The following is a 15,886-nucleotide window of genomic DNA, read 5'->3' on the forward strand; positions in this document are numbered from 1 at the left end:
ACTCCACTAACCCAGAAATAGTACCTTGGGTTAAGAACTTTGCTTCAGGATGAAAACAGAAGTCGCGCAGTGGCAGCAGCAGGAGGCCCCATTAGCTAAAGTGGTACCTCAGGTTAAGGATAGTTTCAGGTTAAGAATGGACCTCAAGAACGAATTAAGTTCTTAACCCGAGGTACCACTGTACACACATTTTGCGAATGGGAATGCCCCCAAACAAATAATCTGTTGGAAATTGAAGTGGAATATATTCTTGGATACAGGATACCAAACGGATTACTCCCAGTGTCCTTTCCTTCCTTCCTTCCTTCCTTCCTTCCTTCCTTCCTTCCTTCCTTCCTTCCTTCCTTCCATTTGACTACAGTATACTTGGTGATGTGAGATAACTTGGAAAGATTTTCTCACTTATTAAGAGCTGCAAGGACAGACGTTGCCCTTAGATTGGAAAATGCAAATATGTGATAATTATTATGGACTGGTTAAGTACAGCCTGGGATGTGGGTGGTCTCCTGATCAAATTAACAAATGTTGTATGGATTAGAGAAGTGAGACAAATGGAAAGTGTGGCAATTTTGTGGCAGTACATTGAAGCACAAGAGGAATGAAGAATTCAGCCATAGACATTTTTACAATCCAAAAGGAAATAGAAAACCTACAGACACTCATCACAGAAACCGGAGGAAGTCATTCTTAGTCAGGAAATCGGGATTATCTCTGTTGTAATTTCTGATTCATCACCATCATTTCCACAATCAATTTATTGTGTATTTTCAAAAGCGCTTAAGTATTGATGTGGTACAAAAAAATCGAGGGGGAATTCTGATTTCTCTGTGCAGGCTCACAATCTAAAAAGAAAGGCATGGGACCCAGTGAGAAGAGGGCAGGACAAAATGAGGAAAACTCTGCACTAGCTTGGAAAAAGAGAGAGGAAAAGAAAGGGAAAGTGTTAAAAATATAGACTTTCCCTCAATGCACTGGCGGAATTAGCTGCATGGGTGCCCAGAGCAATGGCTGTGCTGTGCATGGGGGGGGGTGTGATCTGCTGCGCGGGGCCCCCGCAAAGTGTCTTTTTGTTGCCCCCCTCAGAGATGACACCCGGGGTGGGTCGCCTCCACTGCCCCCCTCCCTACGCCCCTGCCTCAATGCTAACCCAATCGTAGTAGACCTATAGAAATTAAAGGCCTAGAGTTAGGCATTTTATTTATTCATTTTATGAAATGTATATACTTCTTGATTGTAATAAAATCTCTGAGTAGGATTAACATGGTCTACAACCCCCAAAATAACATTTTTTTTTAAAAAATGACACTTTATTAGCCCTCTGTTGCACAAGGATGCTATCTTAGAGCACTGAAAGGAATCAAACAACATATAATTGCTTACACGGTTTAGTAATAGGATTGATTGCATGCAGACCGTGTTTGTTATTGCTTCCTTGAGATATACTGTATTGCTGAACAAAGTGGGTAGTATTTGACTAGGTTTTACACAGAGTGGACACACTGAAATTAGTGAACATGATCAAGTTTAGTCTATTCATTTCAGTGGGTCTTCTCTGAGTAACACTTAGTTGACTACCACTCAGATTTCTACACCTCCCCCCAAAAAACCAACAACAATGTACACACCTTATCTACCTAACACGAAGATGCTCCTGTATGCCCAGATGCAGAATATTATGTATGTTTAGCACAAATTGGAGAAGTGTTTCAACTCCTTTTAGTGCTCCAAATACTCTCCTGTTTTTGGAAATGTGACATTTATCTTCCCAGGCAGAGCGCCCCATATGTGCCAGGTTCCATAGAGCTCCTATGCAGATGGAAAGGGCACCTCCAGAGGCATTGCCCATGATATTGAAATACATAGGAAGGGAATGCAAATGAAGGTATTATATGTGCATCTGCAAGAAATGGATGGGTGTATTAATCATCAAGGACAGAGAAGAAGCACTGACCTGTTTATTCATGTACAAACAAGGCTTCAAAGAGTCTGATTGGTTCAATAGAAAATAATGCCAAGAAATTCTTTCTTTCTTTTTAAAAGGGCAATATTTAAAAATTGTTATTTTCTTAAATGTGCATTATTATTATTATTATTATTATTATTATTATTATTACTGGGAGGGGAGTTATAGCAAAACTGCTATTTGGTGAATTCAATCATTGTTACCTAAGAAATAATGTCTGGCGAAGTCACAGCAAATTTTAATTTGTATATTTAATGGAGGTTAGTAAAAAGGAAAAAGAAGATGAAGACATGGCTCATGTCTTTGAAAAACGATAACTCAGCTTGTTACAGCTTAGCTGCTGCGTGATGAATGCATTTCATAATAATAAAAAAAGTACATTTCACAATGACTTTCTTCACAATGTTGCCTTTGCTTCATAAGCAACTAGGTGACTGCTAGGTCCAATTTTTATGTGGCCTGAATAGCAATTTCTTTAAGCTCGAAGTTTACCATCCAATCTGTTTCACAATTCTTTGCCCATCTCTCCATCAATGACCCATCCAATCTTTCTAATCTACCTTCACACTTTTGACTGCTTCTCTTTTTTCTCTCTGTGACACATATACATTCATTTATATGCATCTTTTTAAAACGTTTTTAAAAATTTGCTTGGTTTCCCCCCACAATCAAGTGGTATATAAATTTTATGAAACAAGCTAACTCAGATTCTAAAGTCTAGAAATTGGCTGAGCACAGTATGTATCTTATGGGATTCCTACATGTGACCTAGAAAGAGACAGAGACAGACAGAGAGAAGAAGTAGAAACAGTTTTGTTCTTATTGCATGGAAGTTCATGCTGCAATTAATCGGTCAATCTCGAAGGTCCTGCAGAAAAGTTGATCCTTTCCCTTCTGCTGTTTTAGCCCATCCGTTCTTCTTGAGCTTTGCCATCCACAGTCTACCATCTCCACCAAAGCAGAGGGTTGCATGCCTCAGTCGCCTCTTTGTTTCCTTATGCCCACCATCCAAAGTAAAAAGAGAAGTGTCCTCCATGGATGTCCATCATTTGTTCATCAGCATGTGATCTCCATTCTCTTTTAGCTGGTGTTGCCCGTCTTAAGATTCATTCAGTGTTGCTGCTAGGTCCTTGGTGTAAAGGAACCGCTGCTGTCCCAAGGAGTTTTAGGGATGCCCATGCGAGAAAAGCCCAGACAGATCTGCTCTGACAAAGCATTTTGTTTACCAAGGTGATGAAGATCCTCCGTGAACTTCAAGTTGAGAAACTGCTCTTAGGGAGCCAAAGGCAATTTTCCACATAGAGGCAGATTTAGGGTGTAATTGCGGGCGTGCTTTTGGGGATTGTGAAAGGCGTGCTAATGCTTTGCATGCTGCAAAGCGGCTGCCTGCCATGGAGCTTTGCAATTAGAAATGCAGATGAAGATACTGATAGATAGGACCTCCATTGAGAATTAAGAGTGATGCACTGTGTCAATTAAAAAGCCTACTCCCCAGACAAAATAATCAAGCTTAAAGTATCTTAGTCACTGCAAAGACATTGTGCCATCATTGGTCATCATCATCGTCTTCTCTTCCTTTGGCAGTGAAGGGGTGTGCTAATGGGTAGGGTCAGTGTTTGGAAAATTGAAGATGAAGATCTGTCAACCACACCAAGTTCATGAGCACAATAGAATGATATCCTTCTTCCCGCCCATGCAAACTCAAGCCCAGCTCCTCCCTAAAGCAGATATAAAGGAGGCTCTTTCCAACTCCGGATCCAGAGGGATTTGCTTCCCTTGGGCTCTGCACATCTCTTCATCTCCCTTTTTTGCATTGCAACCTCTGGGCTTGATCATTTTCTCTGCTCCTCGTTCAACTCTGTCACAGTGATGTCTGTCAAAACCAGCAAAGTGAGCCGCAGAGGCTACAGCTCAACTTCTGTTATCGGCGGTGGTGGAGGAGGAGGAGGAAGTAGAATTGGCTATTCTTCATCATGCCAGGGATATGGTGGAGGCATAAGAGGCCAATATGGCAGCAGGAGCCTCCATAACTATGGCAGTAGAGGAACAAGAATTTCCTATGGACGAGGCTATGGCTATGGCGGTGGAATGGGTGGCGGCTATGGTGGTGGGATCTGTGGTGGAGGAATGGGCGGTGGGATCTGTGGTGGAGGAATAGGCGGTGGTTATGGTGGCGGAGGAATGGGCGGCGGCTATGGTGGCGGAGGAATGGGCGGTGGTTATGGTGGTGGAGGAATGGGCGGTGGTTATGGTGGTGGAGGAATGGGCGGTGGTTATGGTGGCGGAGGAATGGGCGGTGGTCCTTTCGGTGGTGGTTATGGTGGCGGAGGAATGGGCGGTGGTCCTTTCGGTGGGGGAATGGGCCCTGGTGCTAGTGGTGGAGGAATTGGCAGTGTCCAAATAGACCCAAGCCTTCTGAGACCAGTTCGTATAGATATTGACCCCCAGATCCAGCAAGTGAAAAATCAGGAGAAAGAGCAAATCAAGAGTCTCAACAATCAATTTGCTAGCTTCATTGACAAGGTAAGCTGCCAGAAAAGGAAGTGATGCAGTTTGACTGATTTCACATAATGCGTGTTGTCTGGGAAAATGCAGTTAATTTTTGCTATGAACAGTTGAGTAACGTCTGAAAATATGAAAGCTTGAATTTTGAGGTTTACATGATGGATTAGATGGGATTTAATTGCCACAGAATATTTTACTTAAACCTGAAATTATGAGTTCTTTGCTTTATTCATTTATACCAGCATTTATATCCTACCCTTTTACATGCATATGTATCACTCAGGGCAGTGATACTTATATATCACAATATCTGTAACAGCCTCCTGGTTAACTGTTTACAAGCCATTAATGTCAGTTAAGGCCATTTGCAATGGCAGATGATCAGGGTGTTGAATATGTTTGTGGCATGAAACAGAGGGAAGAACATTTGCTCTGTTCCTCCCACCCACCCAATATTAAGAAAATTAAGCAGAAGCAGATGTCTGGAGTCTTTGCATTAACCAGCAAATTCACCAAGAGACTCCAGGATAGCAATAGTATGTTGCTACTTTTTTATTGGTGTTGGCTAAGACACAAGTGAGATTTATTGGGAGAAATGTGTGTGTTACAGGTACATGGATGTATATGGTTTCACAAGACATACGAAATGGAAAAAGTTTAACTAAGTGTTAAGAGTTGTTCAAAGCCCAAGGAAGTGTGCAGAATTGGCCCAATGGGATGCACTGAGGCTTGACACACAGGACAACATGCCATTTAAAATTGACGTTGTCTGAAACTTGGCTTCAAGCAAAATTCAAAGGGATTTCGGGGAGCTCCTCTGCTGAAACATTGGATTGTATCCAATGATATTCCTGCTCAGAGTAGATCCATTTAAGTCAATGGATATGACTAACTTAGGTCCATTAAATTCAATGGACCTATTCTGAGTAGGACTAGCACTGGATATAACCCAAAGCAAGGATTCTAAGGAAGCAAAAAATCTTGGTGTGACTAGCAAAACTTCTCAGCTGTGAGTTGCATGGCTGTTAAAAAGTAGCTTTTTCATATTTGTCAGGGGAACCTGGTGCCCTTCTGATGATGTTAGACTTCATCTCCTATCAGCCCCAGCTAGCATGGCTAGTGCGAGGGATGGTGGGAGTTGCAGTCCATCAACTTCAGTCCTAATATATGTCATATGAAGCTGCTGCTGACTCAGACCACTGGTCTATCTGGCCTAGTGTTGTCTATTTTGACTGGCAGAGGCTCTCCGGGGTCTCAAGTAGGGGTCTCCCCAGTCCTCCTACATGATATACATTAATTACAGATGGCAAGCTTTGACTGTCTTACATGCAATGTCATTTCCCCGACATTGATCAGGGGGGAGTTTCCCCGCTGCTTCTGGATTGAATGAAGAGGGCAGCATGCTACATCTTCACTATGACTCAGGAATGACCCTTCATATGACCCTACATAAGGCAACACTGCCTGGAACTCTTCTATCCCTTTGGTGCAGCTACCCACCTACCTAGTCATCCTGGGGCTGATAGCCAGGGCTATGGTGGCCTGTTATTTGTGTGGTCAGAATAGGATTTATCTGGGGTGGGCTTAAGATCCACCTTTATGCACATCTTTTCCATCACTGTCATATCTCTTTTTTGGTGTGATTCTCTTGTGGCTGATTTGCTTTCTGGTCAGTTTAAGGGTGGGTATGGTGGACATAAGTGTAGAATATTTGGTGAGCACCTTGAGGCATGTGGGGTGAAGGAACATAGGAAACTGCCTTGCATTGAGTCAGAGCATTGATCCATCATATTCAGTATTGTCCGCATTGACTGGTTGAGACTCTCTAGGTATTCAGACAGGAGTCTCACCTAGTCTTACCTGGAGATGACAGGGATCTTTTGCATGCAAAGCAGATGCTCTATACTGAGCTATTACTTCTTGAAAGTTTGAGATGATGTGGGAGGACGCAGAACTCAGTCTAGGTGGTCCTCTTACTGGTGAATGCAGACCAGAGAGCAAGTATGGACTCCTCAGGCTGCCTTTAGGACATTGTGGCTGTGGTAAGAGCTGATCCACTCTGGTGGGTTGGTACCTCAAGTCAGGGTGGTGTTGCCCAGATAGAAGCAACTATAATTTACAGTGCCAACACTGGTTTATAATAATGTAAACCACACATTATTATAATGTAGCACAGCTACATTTTACGGTCACCATAAAAATGACCTTTCATCCCAGTTTCTTATGTTGTGTCATCACTTGGGAAGCAGGCACTGATCTGTGGCCCTGCTATGAGAACCACAAAGCATAGTTCTAAGGAAATGGTAAGGTTCCACTGGCCCCCAGAAACTGAAAATTGCGAGTGTTTCCAATTCTGCAATTATTAATTCAGAGTAACAACAAACAGGGGAAGCAGAGTGTAATTTGGGGCTTAGCCAGGTTGCCTTCATGTGGATCCAGTAACCTGTGAAAGAATGGACTTTGCTGTTAGCACCCATCTCCAATGTGCTATGATGCCGAACCTCTTCAATGTCTTATACATCTTCCATTTCTTGGGTTTCAGGTCCGGTTCCTAGAGCAACAAAACAAGGTTCTGCAAACCAAATGGCAGATCTTACAGCAGCAAACCCAGGGCCGAGGCCCACAGCAGAACCTGGATAGTGAGTTCCAGCAATTCATCAACGGCCTGAGAAGCCAAATTGAACGAATCCGTATGCAGAAGTCACAGCTGGCATCAGAACTTCAGAACATGCAGCACCTTGTAGAAGACTACAAGAACAAGTAAGGAACAACAAAAAATGAAAGGTGCTTCGTCACCACTATTTGTGCTTCGGGGGAGATCTGCCATTAATCATTAAGTGACTTTGGTTCAGAATAATGAAATTGTCCTCAGCTCCAGGGCATTCCAAATGAGTGCAGGTTGCACTCTGCACTACAACCTTCTGCAGTACAGCAGAAGGTTGGAAACACTAATCTGAGTAGCTTTGTGTGTGTGTGTGTGTGTGTGTGTGTGTGTGTGTGTTTCTCTGGGGGATTTGCAATGTTCAGCTTGTGTGGTTTATTTTAATACCTTGGCATCTTATACACTTACAGTAGTCTATCTCAGTGAGCTCATTGTGACCTCTTTTTTCTGGTTTAAACAGGTATGAAGAAGAGATCAGCAGGCGCACATCTGCTGAGAATGAATTTGTGGTGCTGAAAAAGGTGAGAAGTGACGCTTGGCAGCATACTGTCAGGGGGAAGTCAAGGCTACAAGTACAGCGGAACCTCGGGTTGCGAACGTGATCCGTGCGGGAGGCACATTCGCAACCCGCAGCATTCTCAACCCGCAGCGCCGCATCTGCACACGTGCGTGACGTAATCCGGCGTTTCTGCACATGCACAAATCATGATCTAGTGTTTCTGCACATGCGCGAGCACTGAAACCAGGAAGTAACCCGTTTTGGTACTTCCAGGTTTCAGTGCGTCCATAACCTGAAAATGTGTAACCCGAAGTGTCTGTATAGGCCTTCTCCCCAGTGGCGTAGCGTGGGTTGTCAGCACCCGGGGCAAGGCAAGTAATTTGCGCCCCCTAACCTATGGATTTTAGCAGGGGGCAGAGAGCTGTGAGTGCGAGTGCGCCCCCCCAGATATTGCGCCCGGTGCGGCCGGCCCCCCTGCACCCCCCACACTACACCACTGCTTCTCCCTGACATGTTAGCACAAGTTGGCAAATGTGCTTCCCCCTTCCCCATTTTATTCTCACAGTATCCCTGTGAGGTAGGTTAGACTGAGAATCTGTGACTGGTCCAAGGTCACCCAGCAAGCTTCATGGTTGAGTGTGGATCGGAAACCTTTTCTCCCAGGTCCTGATCTGACACTTGTACCACTGCACCACCTCTGGTTCTGTTGAGCCTGCAAACATGTTTAATGGCCTTTTGGAGAACAGCTGAATCCCGCAAGACACCTATCAGTCATCTTTAGCTCTCACTGGAGAGCTCATAGTAGCAAATTATACTGGATCTATAGCAGTTCAAAAAGGCAATCATAGAAATTGCAGGGGCACACTGCAAAACATGGCAGCGTAGATTAAACTGCTGCTTCCTATGCATCCAGAGTAATTTGTTTAAAAATCCATTGTTTCATTAATAAATTGAGAGGAACTGTTGGATTAAGCTTGCTTGGCAGCCTCACCCTCTGACCCAGAAGCCCTTTCCCCCTACAGCCAAATGTGTGGGGAATCCCTGCGGTTTCTTGGTGAAGAGGGAAAGAAATCTGTGCATGCTAGGAACACCCTGCCTTTAATTATGTCTTCATATGGGAAGCAGAGTCCCTGTTGAGTCATCACAGCTAAACATCCCAACAGGAATGGAGAATAAAATGTTATCTATGTGGACATGCCTAAACTCTTGTATGTTGTGCCTCAGTCAGTGATAACACTCTGTGAAGCTTTAAAGTTTGCATTCCCCATAATCTCTCTTCTAGGATGTGGATTGTGCCTACATGACCAAGACTGACTTGGAAGCCAAAGTGCGTGCTCTAGCTGAGCAGATCGAATTCCTTAGGCGTATCTTCCAACAGGTAAGGAATCTATCCATTCCATCTGCTAGCTAAGAATACTCTCTCCTCTACCATCACCCACTGAACCCACATTCAAAGGAACTGAATTCCCTCTCCTTAAAATAGATGAAGGCATACATGGGAATGTTACTTACCACTCCACATAGTTTTGAGGGAGGGATGCAAGGAACCAGAGGAAAGTATGTGATAGTCACAGAGGACTAAAGGACTAATATGGATAGCCCCCGAAGCCTCACTCCATCCTGGTGATTCTGTACTTCCCTTGACTGTGCTGAACTTCCCCCCCAGCCACCACAATTAAACTGGGATGGAGATATCTGTGTTCACCTTAGATTGGATTGCTCTATGCCCTGCACCTGAAACAAAAAGCTTAATCAGTGTAACAGCATGGAAAGTTTCAGGTTTGCTTTTCCCCCTTTTCCTCTCTGAGATCTAGAAACTTGCATTCTTTTTAAAAAAGTGAAAGCTATGAAAAAGCATGAAAGCAATTACAACCCAGACACATCAAAATCATGCTTGTGGAGACATAATTTATATTAATTAGTTCAAACATAATTGATATTAATTAGTTATCTTTTTTTTTCATGAGTGGTGAATCAGGGGAGAAATGGCAGAAATGAGGCAGATTGCAAGTCTTACTGATTGATGGCTTTTTGGTCCTTTAACAGGAACTGTCTCAGGTCCAGATGGGTGGTCATGACACCTCTGTGGTGGTGAGTATGGATAACAGCAGCCACTTCAACTTGGAAGGCATCATTGATGAAGTACGAAATCAATATGAAGAGATTGCCCGGAGCAGCAGAGCTGAGGCTGAAAGTTGGTACCATAGCCAGGTAAGGAATCAAGCAAAGAGGAAACCTGACATGCTTTGTGGTTTCCTGGGTTTTCTTTCTATTGCAAGGGACCTGAGGGCAGATCACTTTCTCCATGGGACCCCTGTGAAGGAAGGAAAGTCACTGCAAATCTCAAACCGAGAATTCTTAGCTCCTTAGCCAAACTAGAATATTATTTGGAGGTGCGGGAAGCCATGACATTTAAAATGGCAGCCACAATTCCTAGTCCTTTGATGAAGCCATGATAGTCAAACTGGTGTAATGATATCAACATAGGCTTGTAGCATAGTGAGAAGTTCTCTGTAGTTTGCTGCTTCCATCATGAACCAGGGATGGATTTAGGGCTGTGTGAGCAGTGTGTCTGCGCTGAGTGCTGAGATAAAGGGGTACTGGGCTTTAGGAAGGAGTCACGAGGCTCTGACAGGGTCATAGAGTTCATCTAGTTAGCACCTTCATGATTTTGGGAAGGAGGTACGAGGACCCTGGGATCCTGCCAGAGCCCTCACACTTCCTTTCCAAAGCAGGGCACCTCCTTGCCTACCTTTGGAAAGGCACTGCAAGGAATGAAGGGGGCACCAAATTCTGGCCTCGCACAGGGCACCATAGTACCCAAATCTGCCTCTGCACGATCCTCCCTGTGCTTGGGGCTAATGTGTTGTGGTAGAGGGACCTTTGGATGGGCACCTTCTCACCTGCCTTTGGAAAGGAACTGCAAAGACTGAAGGGGGCATCAAATATTGGCCTTGCACAGGGCACCATAGTACCCAAATCTGCCCCTGCATGACCCCTGTGCTTGAAGCTAATGTGTTGTGGCAGAGGGACCTTTGGGTGGTATCCATGATTAGAACATTGCTGGAGGAACTTTTGCTTTGTTTCTTAAACACAACACTGTTTCTGCCCAACAGTATGAAGCTCTGCAAAACACAGCTGGAAGACATGGGGACAGCCTGACTAACACCAGACATGAGATTCAAGAGCTGACTAGGAACATTCAGAGACTGCGTGGGGAGATTGACCGTGTCAAGAAGCAGGTATGGCACTTAAACATTCCATTTGGGCAAAGGCTGAAAAGTGTCTTCTTTTTCAGGAGGTCCACATCACACCACATGGGTGTAAAGCTCATCTTAGCTATCAGATGGTCTTTAGCTCAATGATAGCTTGTGGAAGCTCCTAGTCCAATCCTCGATAATTCCAGGTCTAAGTATTACTTGTTGTCTTAGACCTTGGAAGAGACCAAATGCCTCTCTTGAAATCAATGGTATTCTGACTCAGCAACTTCATACATTTATCTCTGGAAGATGCCTGATGCCCATTATTCTCTTTTCGAATTGCCCTTCCAATCTCTCAACACTCTGCAATCTATTAAGGATGGCGGTGGCTTTGTTCAAACATTGCATCAGATCAGGCAAGCACACAATGCAAATTGCATTGCCTGTATGTAAATTCAGGCGTGACAGTGATTGAAGTTACATTTCCCTGAGAAGCCTGGGTGGTTCAAGGGACATCATGTTGCAATTTGAACATGGGAGGCTTTTAGGGTGGAAACATTTTGGCTTTAAACCAAGTCTTATCTGTAAATCTTGGGGAGCTGCAGTCAGTCAATTTGGACCAGCCTGGCACCCTTCTGGACTACAATTCCCATAAACCCAACCAAATGGTTGTGGATAATGGGAACTGTAATCTAAACCATGTTAGGGAAGGCTTGTGTAAGCAGTACTGACCTAGATGATCAAATGATCGGAGTCTGTATGTTTCTCAGCTTTTAAAATCTGAGCGAGAAAGGATGCTGACTCATCACTTAGTGAATTGTGCAGGCAGCAGCAGTCGTTCTGTTCTGAGTCTTGTCTCCTGCCTAAAAGGAATCTGGCAGAAACTCTGCTCCACTGCACCCGTACACATGCCTTGGAGAGGAAGAGCTCCTTTCTGGGGAGGACCTTGGCTTACAACTGTTGCTCAGCAATGGACTCATGATACTCTAATTCAAGATGCATGGATGTTGGCAATGAGGGATCAGCACATTCATCTTGGCCACATGGAGGCCACATGGAATAGCCTCTGTGTGGTGCCCTCTCCAAGCTGCTGCCTTAATGTGCAGTATAATGTTAGAAGTGTTGCTCCATATTTTACAGAGAGTTCTCAGTCTCTCACACATCAACTGTTGCTAGAAGCTGCCACTCTTCTGTGGAAATGTGCTAAGGTGGCAAGTGTCAGCTGAGATATCTTAGTACAGGAAGACTGGAAAAAGCACCTGGAGGTAGACTTACCCAGTGGCGTAGTGTGGGGGGTGCAGGGGGGACCGGCCGCACCGGGCGCAACATCTGGGGGTTAGGGTTAGGGTTAGGGGGCGCAAATCCACGGGTTAGGGGGCGCAAATTACTTGCCTTGCCCCAGGTGCTGACAACCCACGCTACGCCACAGGACTTACCAAAAGACACCAAATATTGCTTAATTTTCTCCATTAAATAATGACATCTAACATACCAATAAGTAGAAAAGACATGTGTTGGGAGAACTGAACTTGATCCCAGGCTTACCTGGACTCAGCCTCTGAACCTCTTTGGAACATCAGGATTCAGACTTGAAAGAGATGGCTCAGTTCAGGCAAAGTGTTGGTCCCCACCACTGCTGAGCACTCACAAGAAGTCTCTCCTTCAGATGTCATTAGACTCCAACTCTCATCAGTTTCATTCAGCATGGCCAATGGCCAGTCCAGCAACATCTGGTGGGCAACAGGTTGGGAAAGGATGCTCATGGTATCTTGAATACATCTTTCAGGGCAACCACGAAGGCTGCTATGCAGTTTTGAGCCTCAGCATCTTTCTTTTTCTAAGATCATGAACGTGGCCATATCCCTTGGCACTATGGGTCCAGGCGGCCTATAAATCCCATCTTTGGCCTGGAAACAATTATCCCTGATGGGTGCTCAGATCAGGGATGGACCAGTCTGTTCCCAGCCTTTGTTCCTAAATTCAGGGTTTCAGGTGCTAGACAGGAATAATGAGACAGATATTCAGAGATTGGACTGAACAGCTGTCAGAAAAACCTGGGCTTCTGATGCAATCCCTGCCTGGGAGGCTTGTTAAACAGTTGGGTAGGTAAACAAAGCAACAAGGAAGGCTGGGATTCCAAAAAGTCAATCCCAAGGTCTCAGTCATAGTGGAAACAGAAAAGTTTTTATCTTTCCCTTCTTCTTGTCTTGCAGTGTGCTCAGCTGCAGTCAGCCATTGCTGAAGCTGAGGAGCGTGGCGAGTTGGCCCTCCGGGATGCTAGGCAGAAACTGGAAGAATTGGAATGTGCCCTGACAAAGGACAAGGAAGAGTTGGCTCGCCTATTGAAAGAGTACCAAGACCTGCTGAACATCAAGCTTGCTCTGGACATTGAGATTGCCATGTACAGGAAACTGCTGGAAGGAGAAGAGAGCAGGTGGGTGACCATTGCAACCTTCCGCAGAGGGAATTTTTTTTCTTTGTAGGTTAACTGGACCAAGTGTCTGCAAGCAGCATCTGCCTATATTGTGGGTTCAGGGAGGATTCTGCAAATATTTGAACATTCATAGAATGCTTAGTGGCATATTGAACATCCAAATTATGGGGAGCAAATTTGTTATGGCTCCAGAAGGAATGTCCTTGGTGGTTTTATTGTTTTGTTTTGTTAATTTGTTATGCCTCCTTGGTGTATTGTGTGCTTTCCTTTACTTATTTTGATGACGTTGCGTAGCACTCTGCCTTCTCTGCTTGTTTCTCATTGGTCCGGATTATATGGATTGATTTGCAGGAGGGAATTTGGGGGGCGGGAGTTAGAGGATGGAAGGTCTAGCTTTGTAAAATGGGCATAGGACTACATGGCTTTTTGGGTCACTTGTAAGTCGGGCCTAGTAATTCTATGACTCACAGATGCTAGACAGGACTACTATTATCTGCAGACACCACTCTGCCTATTAAGTCAGGCCTCCTGTAAGCCAGTGTGGTGTAGTGGTTAAGAGCGGTAGTCTAGTAATCTGGGGAACCGGGTTCGTGTCTCCGCTCCTCCACATGCAGCTGCTGGGTGACCTTGGGCCAGTCACACTTCTCTCAGCCCCACTCACCCCACAGAGTGTTTGTTGTGGGGGAGGAAGGGAAAGGAGAATGTTAGCCGCTTTGAGACTCCTTAAAGGGAGTGAAAGGCGGGATATTAAATCCAAACACTTCTTCTTCTTCCTCAAACTTGGCCCTCCAGATGTTTTTGGCCTGTGATCCTTCCCATGATCCTTTGCTAGCAGGACCAGAGGTCAGGGATGATGGGAATTGTAGTCTCAAAACATTTGGAGGGCCGAGGTTGAGGAAGCCTGGATGAAGTGATCATACTTGTAGCGGAAAGAAGGTTCCGTTTCATTTTGTGACCATTTGTTCTTGTTCCTAAACAGGCTGTGTGGCCAAGGATCCCAAGTCCATGTCTGTAAGTAGCTTCCATGTTCACCTTCACTGTTTCAAACATGAATTATTTTCAACATGAAAGTGTATGTACTGAACCTGTGTTTCCTTTGCAGCTGTGAGGAGTTCCCAATATGGCGGCGGCATGGGAGGAATTGGCGGCGGCGGCATGGGCGGAATTGGCGGCGGCGGCATGAGCGGCGGCATGGGCGGCATGGGCGGCGGCATGAGCGGCGGCGGCATTAGCGTTGGTAGCATGGGCGGCGGCATTAGCGGCGGCAGCATCATAGGGGGAGGAATGGGCGGTGGAAGTTGTGGCTATGGCGGTGGAAGCGGAGGTTATGGCGGTGGAAGCGGGGGCTATGGAGGTGGAATCATAGGAGGAGGAGGTTCTGGAGGCTCCTGCATAGGCGGTGGTGGATACTCTCAAGGTTCCGGTTCCGGCTCCAGCACGATCATTAGGAGAACCACCACAAGCAGCTCATCCATCAAAGGCGGAAGGCATTAAATGTCCCAGCTGGTTCCTAAAAGGAAAGAAACATCTTCTAGCTTCTTGTGGCATCAGCGCAACACCTTCAACCCCACCCTGGTAATACAGAAAAGAACAAACTGTGTCCTTTAAAACACAAATGTTGTATCTATTTTGCTCCCCAAGAAAGCACCATTAACCTTACCATCTTCCATCTTGCTTCTGTCACCTGTTGCTTAGTTGTACAATGGTGGAAGATAGCTGGTAGAGAATGCCAATGAAATATGCTGATGGTGTTGCATTTTAGGATATCAGTTAGCAGAGAGGAGCTGGAAGGGGGAAGGGGAGGAGTGTGTTTCTTTCAGAGTATGCTGTACATTTTTTGGCTTTTTATGGTGGCTGCCAGTTCATGGCATTCTGTATTGAAGTGGCCTTTCCTCCTCTTTCTTGAGGCTTCTTCCAGTTGGTTGTTCTCTCCAGGTGTTGTTGTAGTTCCTTGCTTCCCAAAAGACATAATTTGTCCCCACTGTATTTGACTATGTGCTGATGTTGGACCAGCCAACATTGATAATGCTAAGTCACGGTTGCTCTTATCTGCCTAGAAAGAGAAAAGAAAATAGAGCATTTCCTCCCTTGAATCAAAGTCATGATTTAATCAAGGATCAGGCGGCCTGATTGTGGCTCCAGAGCAACAAGGTCCTGTACAACACTGAGTAAACAATCATTTACTATAATGGTGTCATTGGAAAAGCTATCTCATTATCAAAAGTACATTCTTGTGTCAGTTTTGTGAATTACATTGCACCTGTCTTTATTTCCCATGGTTTGCTTCCCATGTTGCTGGGAGGTGGCCATTTTCAATAAACTGCAGTCAAGTCATATGTGGTCTTGATTCTTATTATTTACTTATTGGTACATTTCATTTCATTTAAGGCTAAAACAACTTTGGAGGGATCTTGTACACTGCCAGTTTTCAGCTTGTAGATTGAGGCCACAGCTTGGTGGTCATGGCCTGATCTAAAGTGGGTTGCAAAAACAGCACTGCCACTATACAAATATATGGCCAGAAGTTAAGAAAGGGGTCTCCAAATGCAGGTTAAAAGGTGGGTTCCTGGCCAGAAAAGGCTGGAGATTGCTGCCATATGGCATCTCTGAAGCTGAATTAGCT

General features: G+C 44.9%; 1 protein-coding gene across 2 annotated transcripts; it reads left to right on the forward strand.

Annotated features, from left to right (window-relative positions):
- The first annotated feature begins 3,732 nt into the window (after positions 1 to 3,732).
- On the forward strand, positions 3,733 to 15,597 carry LOC128405455 (keratin, type II cytoskeletal cochleal-like). Of its 2 annotated transcripts, XM_053372154.1 has the most exons (10): positions 3,733 to 4,486; positions 7,011 to 7,228; positions 7,591 to 7,651; positions 8,912 to 9,007; positions 9,676 to 9,840; positions 10,746 to 10,871; positions 13,043 to 13,263; positions 14,243 to 14,274; positions 14,366 to 14,596; positions 14,633 to 15,597. In XM_053372154.1, the coding sequence occupies exons 1-10, from the start codon at positions 3,833 to 3,835 to the stop codon at positions 14,755 to 14,757; spliced, it is 1,929 nt and encodes a 642-aa protein (XP_053228129.1). In that variant the 5' UTR covers positions 3,733 to 3,832; the 3' UTR covers positions 14,758 to 15,597. The 2 variants fall into 2 exon arrangements, with proteins under 2 accessions (XP_053228129.1, XP_053228121.1); XM_053372146.1 differs by having other exon boundaries at positions 14,366 to 15,597.
- Positions 15,598 to 15,886: the final 289 nt, after the last annotated feature.

Source organism: Podarcis raffonei, chromosome 2 (assembly GCF_027172205.1).
Source record: "Podarcis raffonei isolate rPodRaf1 chromosome 2, rPodRaf1.pri, whole genome shotgun sequence".
In the NCBI taxonomy this organism is placed as follows: domain Eukaryota; kingdom Metazoa; phylum Chordata; class Lepidosauria; order Squamata; family Lacertidae; genus Podarcis; species Podarcis raffonei.

Bases quoted from the DNA above. Each gene is read 5' to 3' on its own strand.
- LOC128405455 (XM_053372146.1), top strand. From the start codon at position 3,833: ATGTCTGTCAAAACCAGCAAAGTGAGCCGCAGAGGCTACAGCTCAACT. The intron at 9,008-9,675 runs GTAAGGAATCTA...GTCCTTTAACAG, and splicing joins TTAGGCGTATCTTCCAACAG to GAACTGTCTCAGGTCCAGAT. The intron at 13,264-14,242 runs GTGGGTGACCAT...GTTCCTAAACAG, and splicing joins CTGGAAGGAGAAGAGAGCAG to GCTGTGTGGCCAAGGATCCC.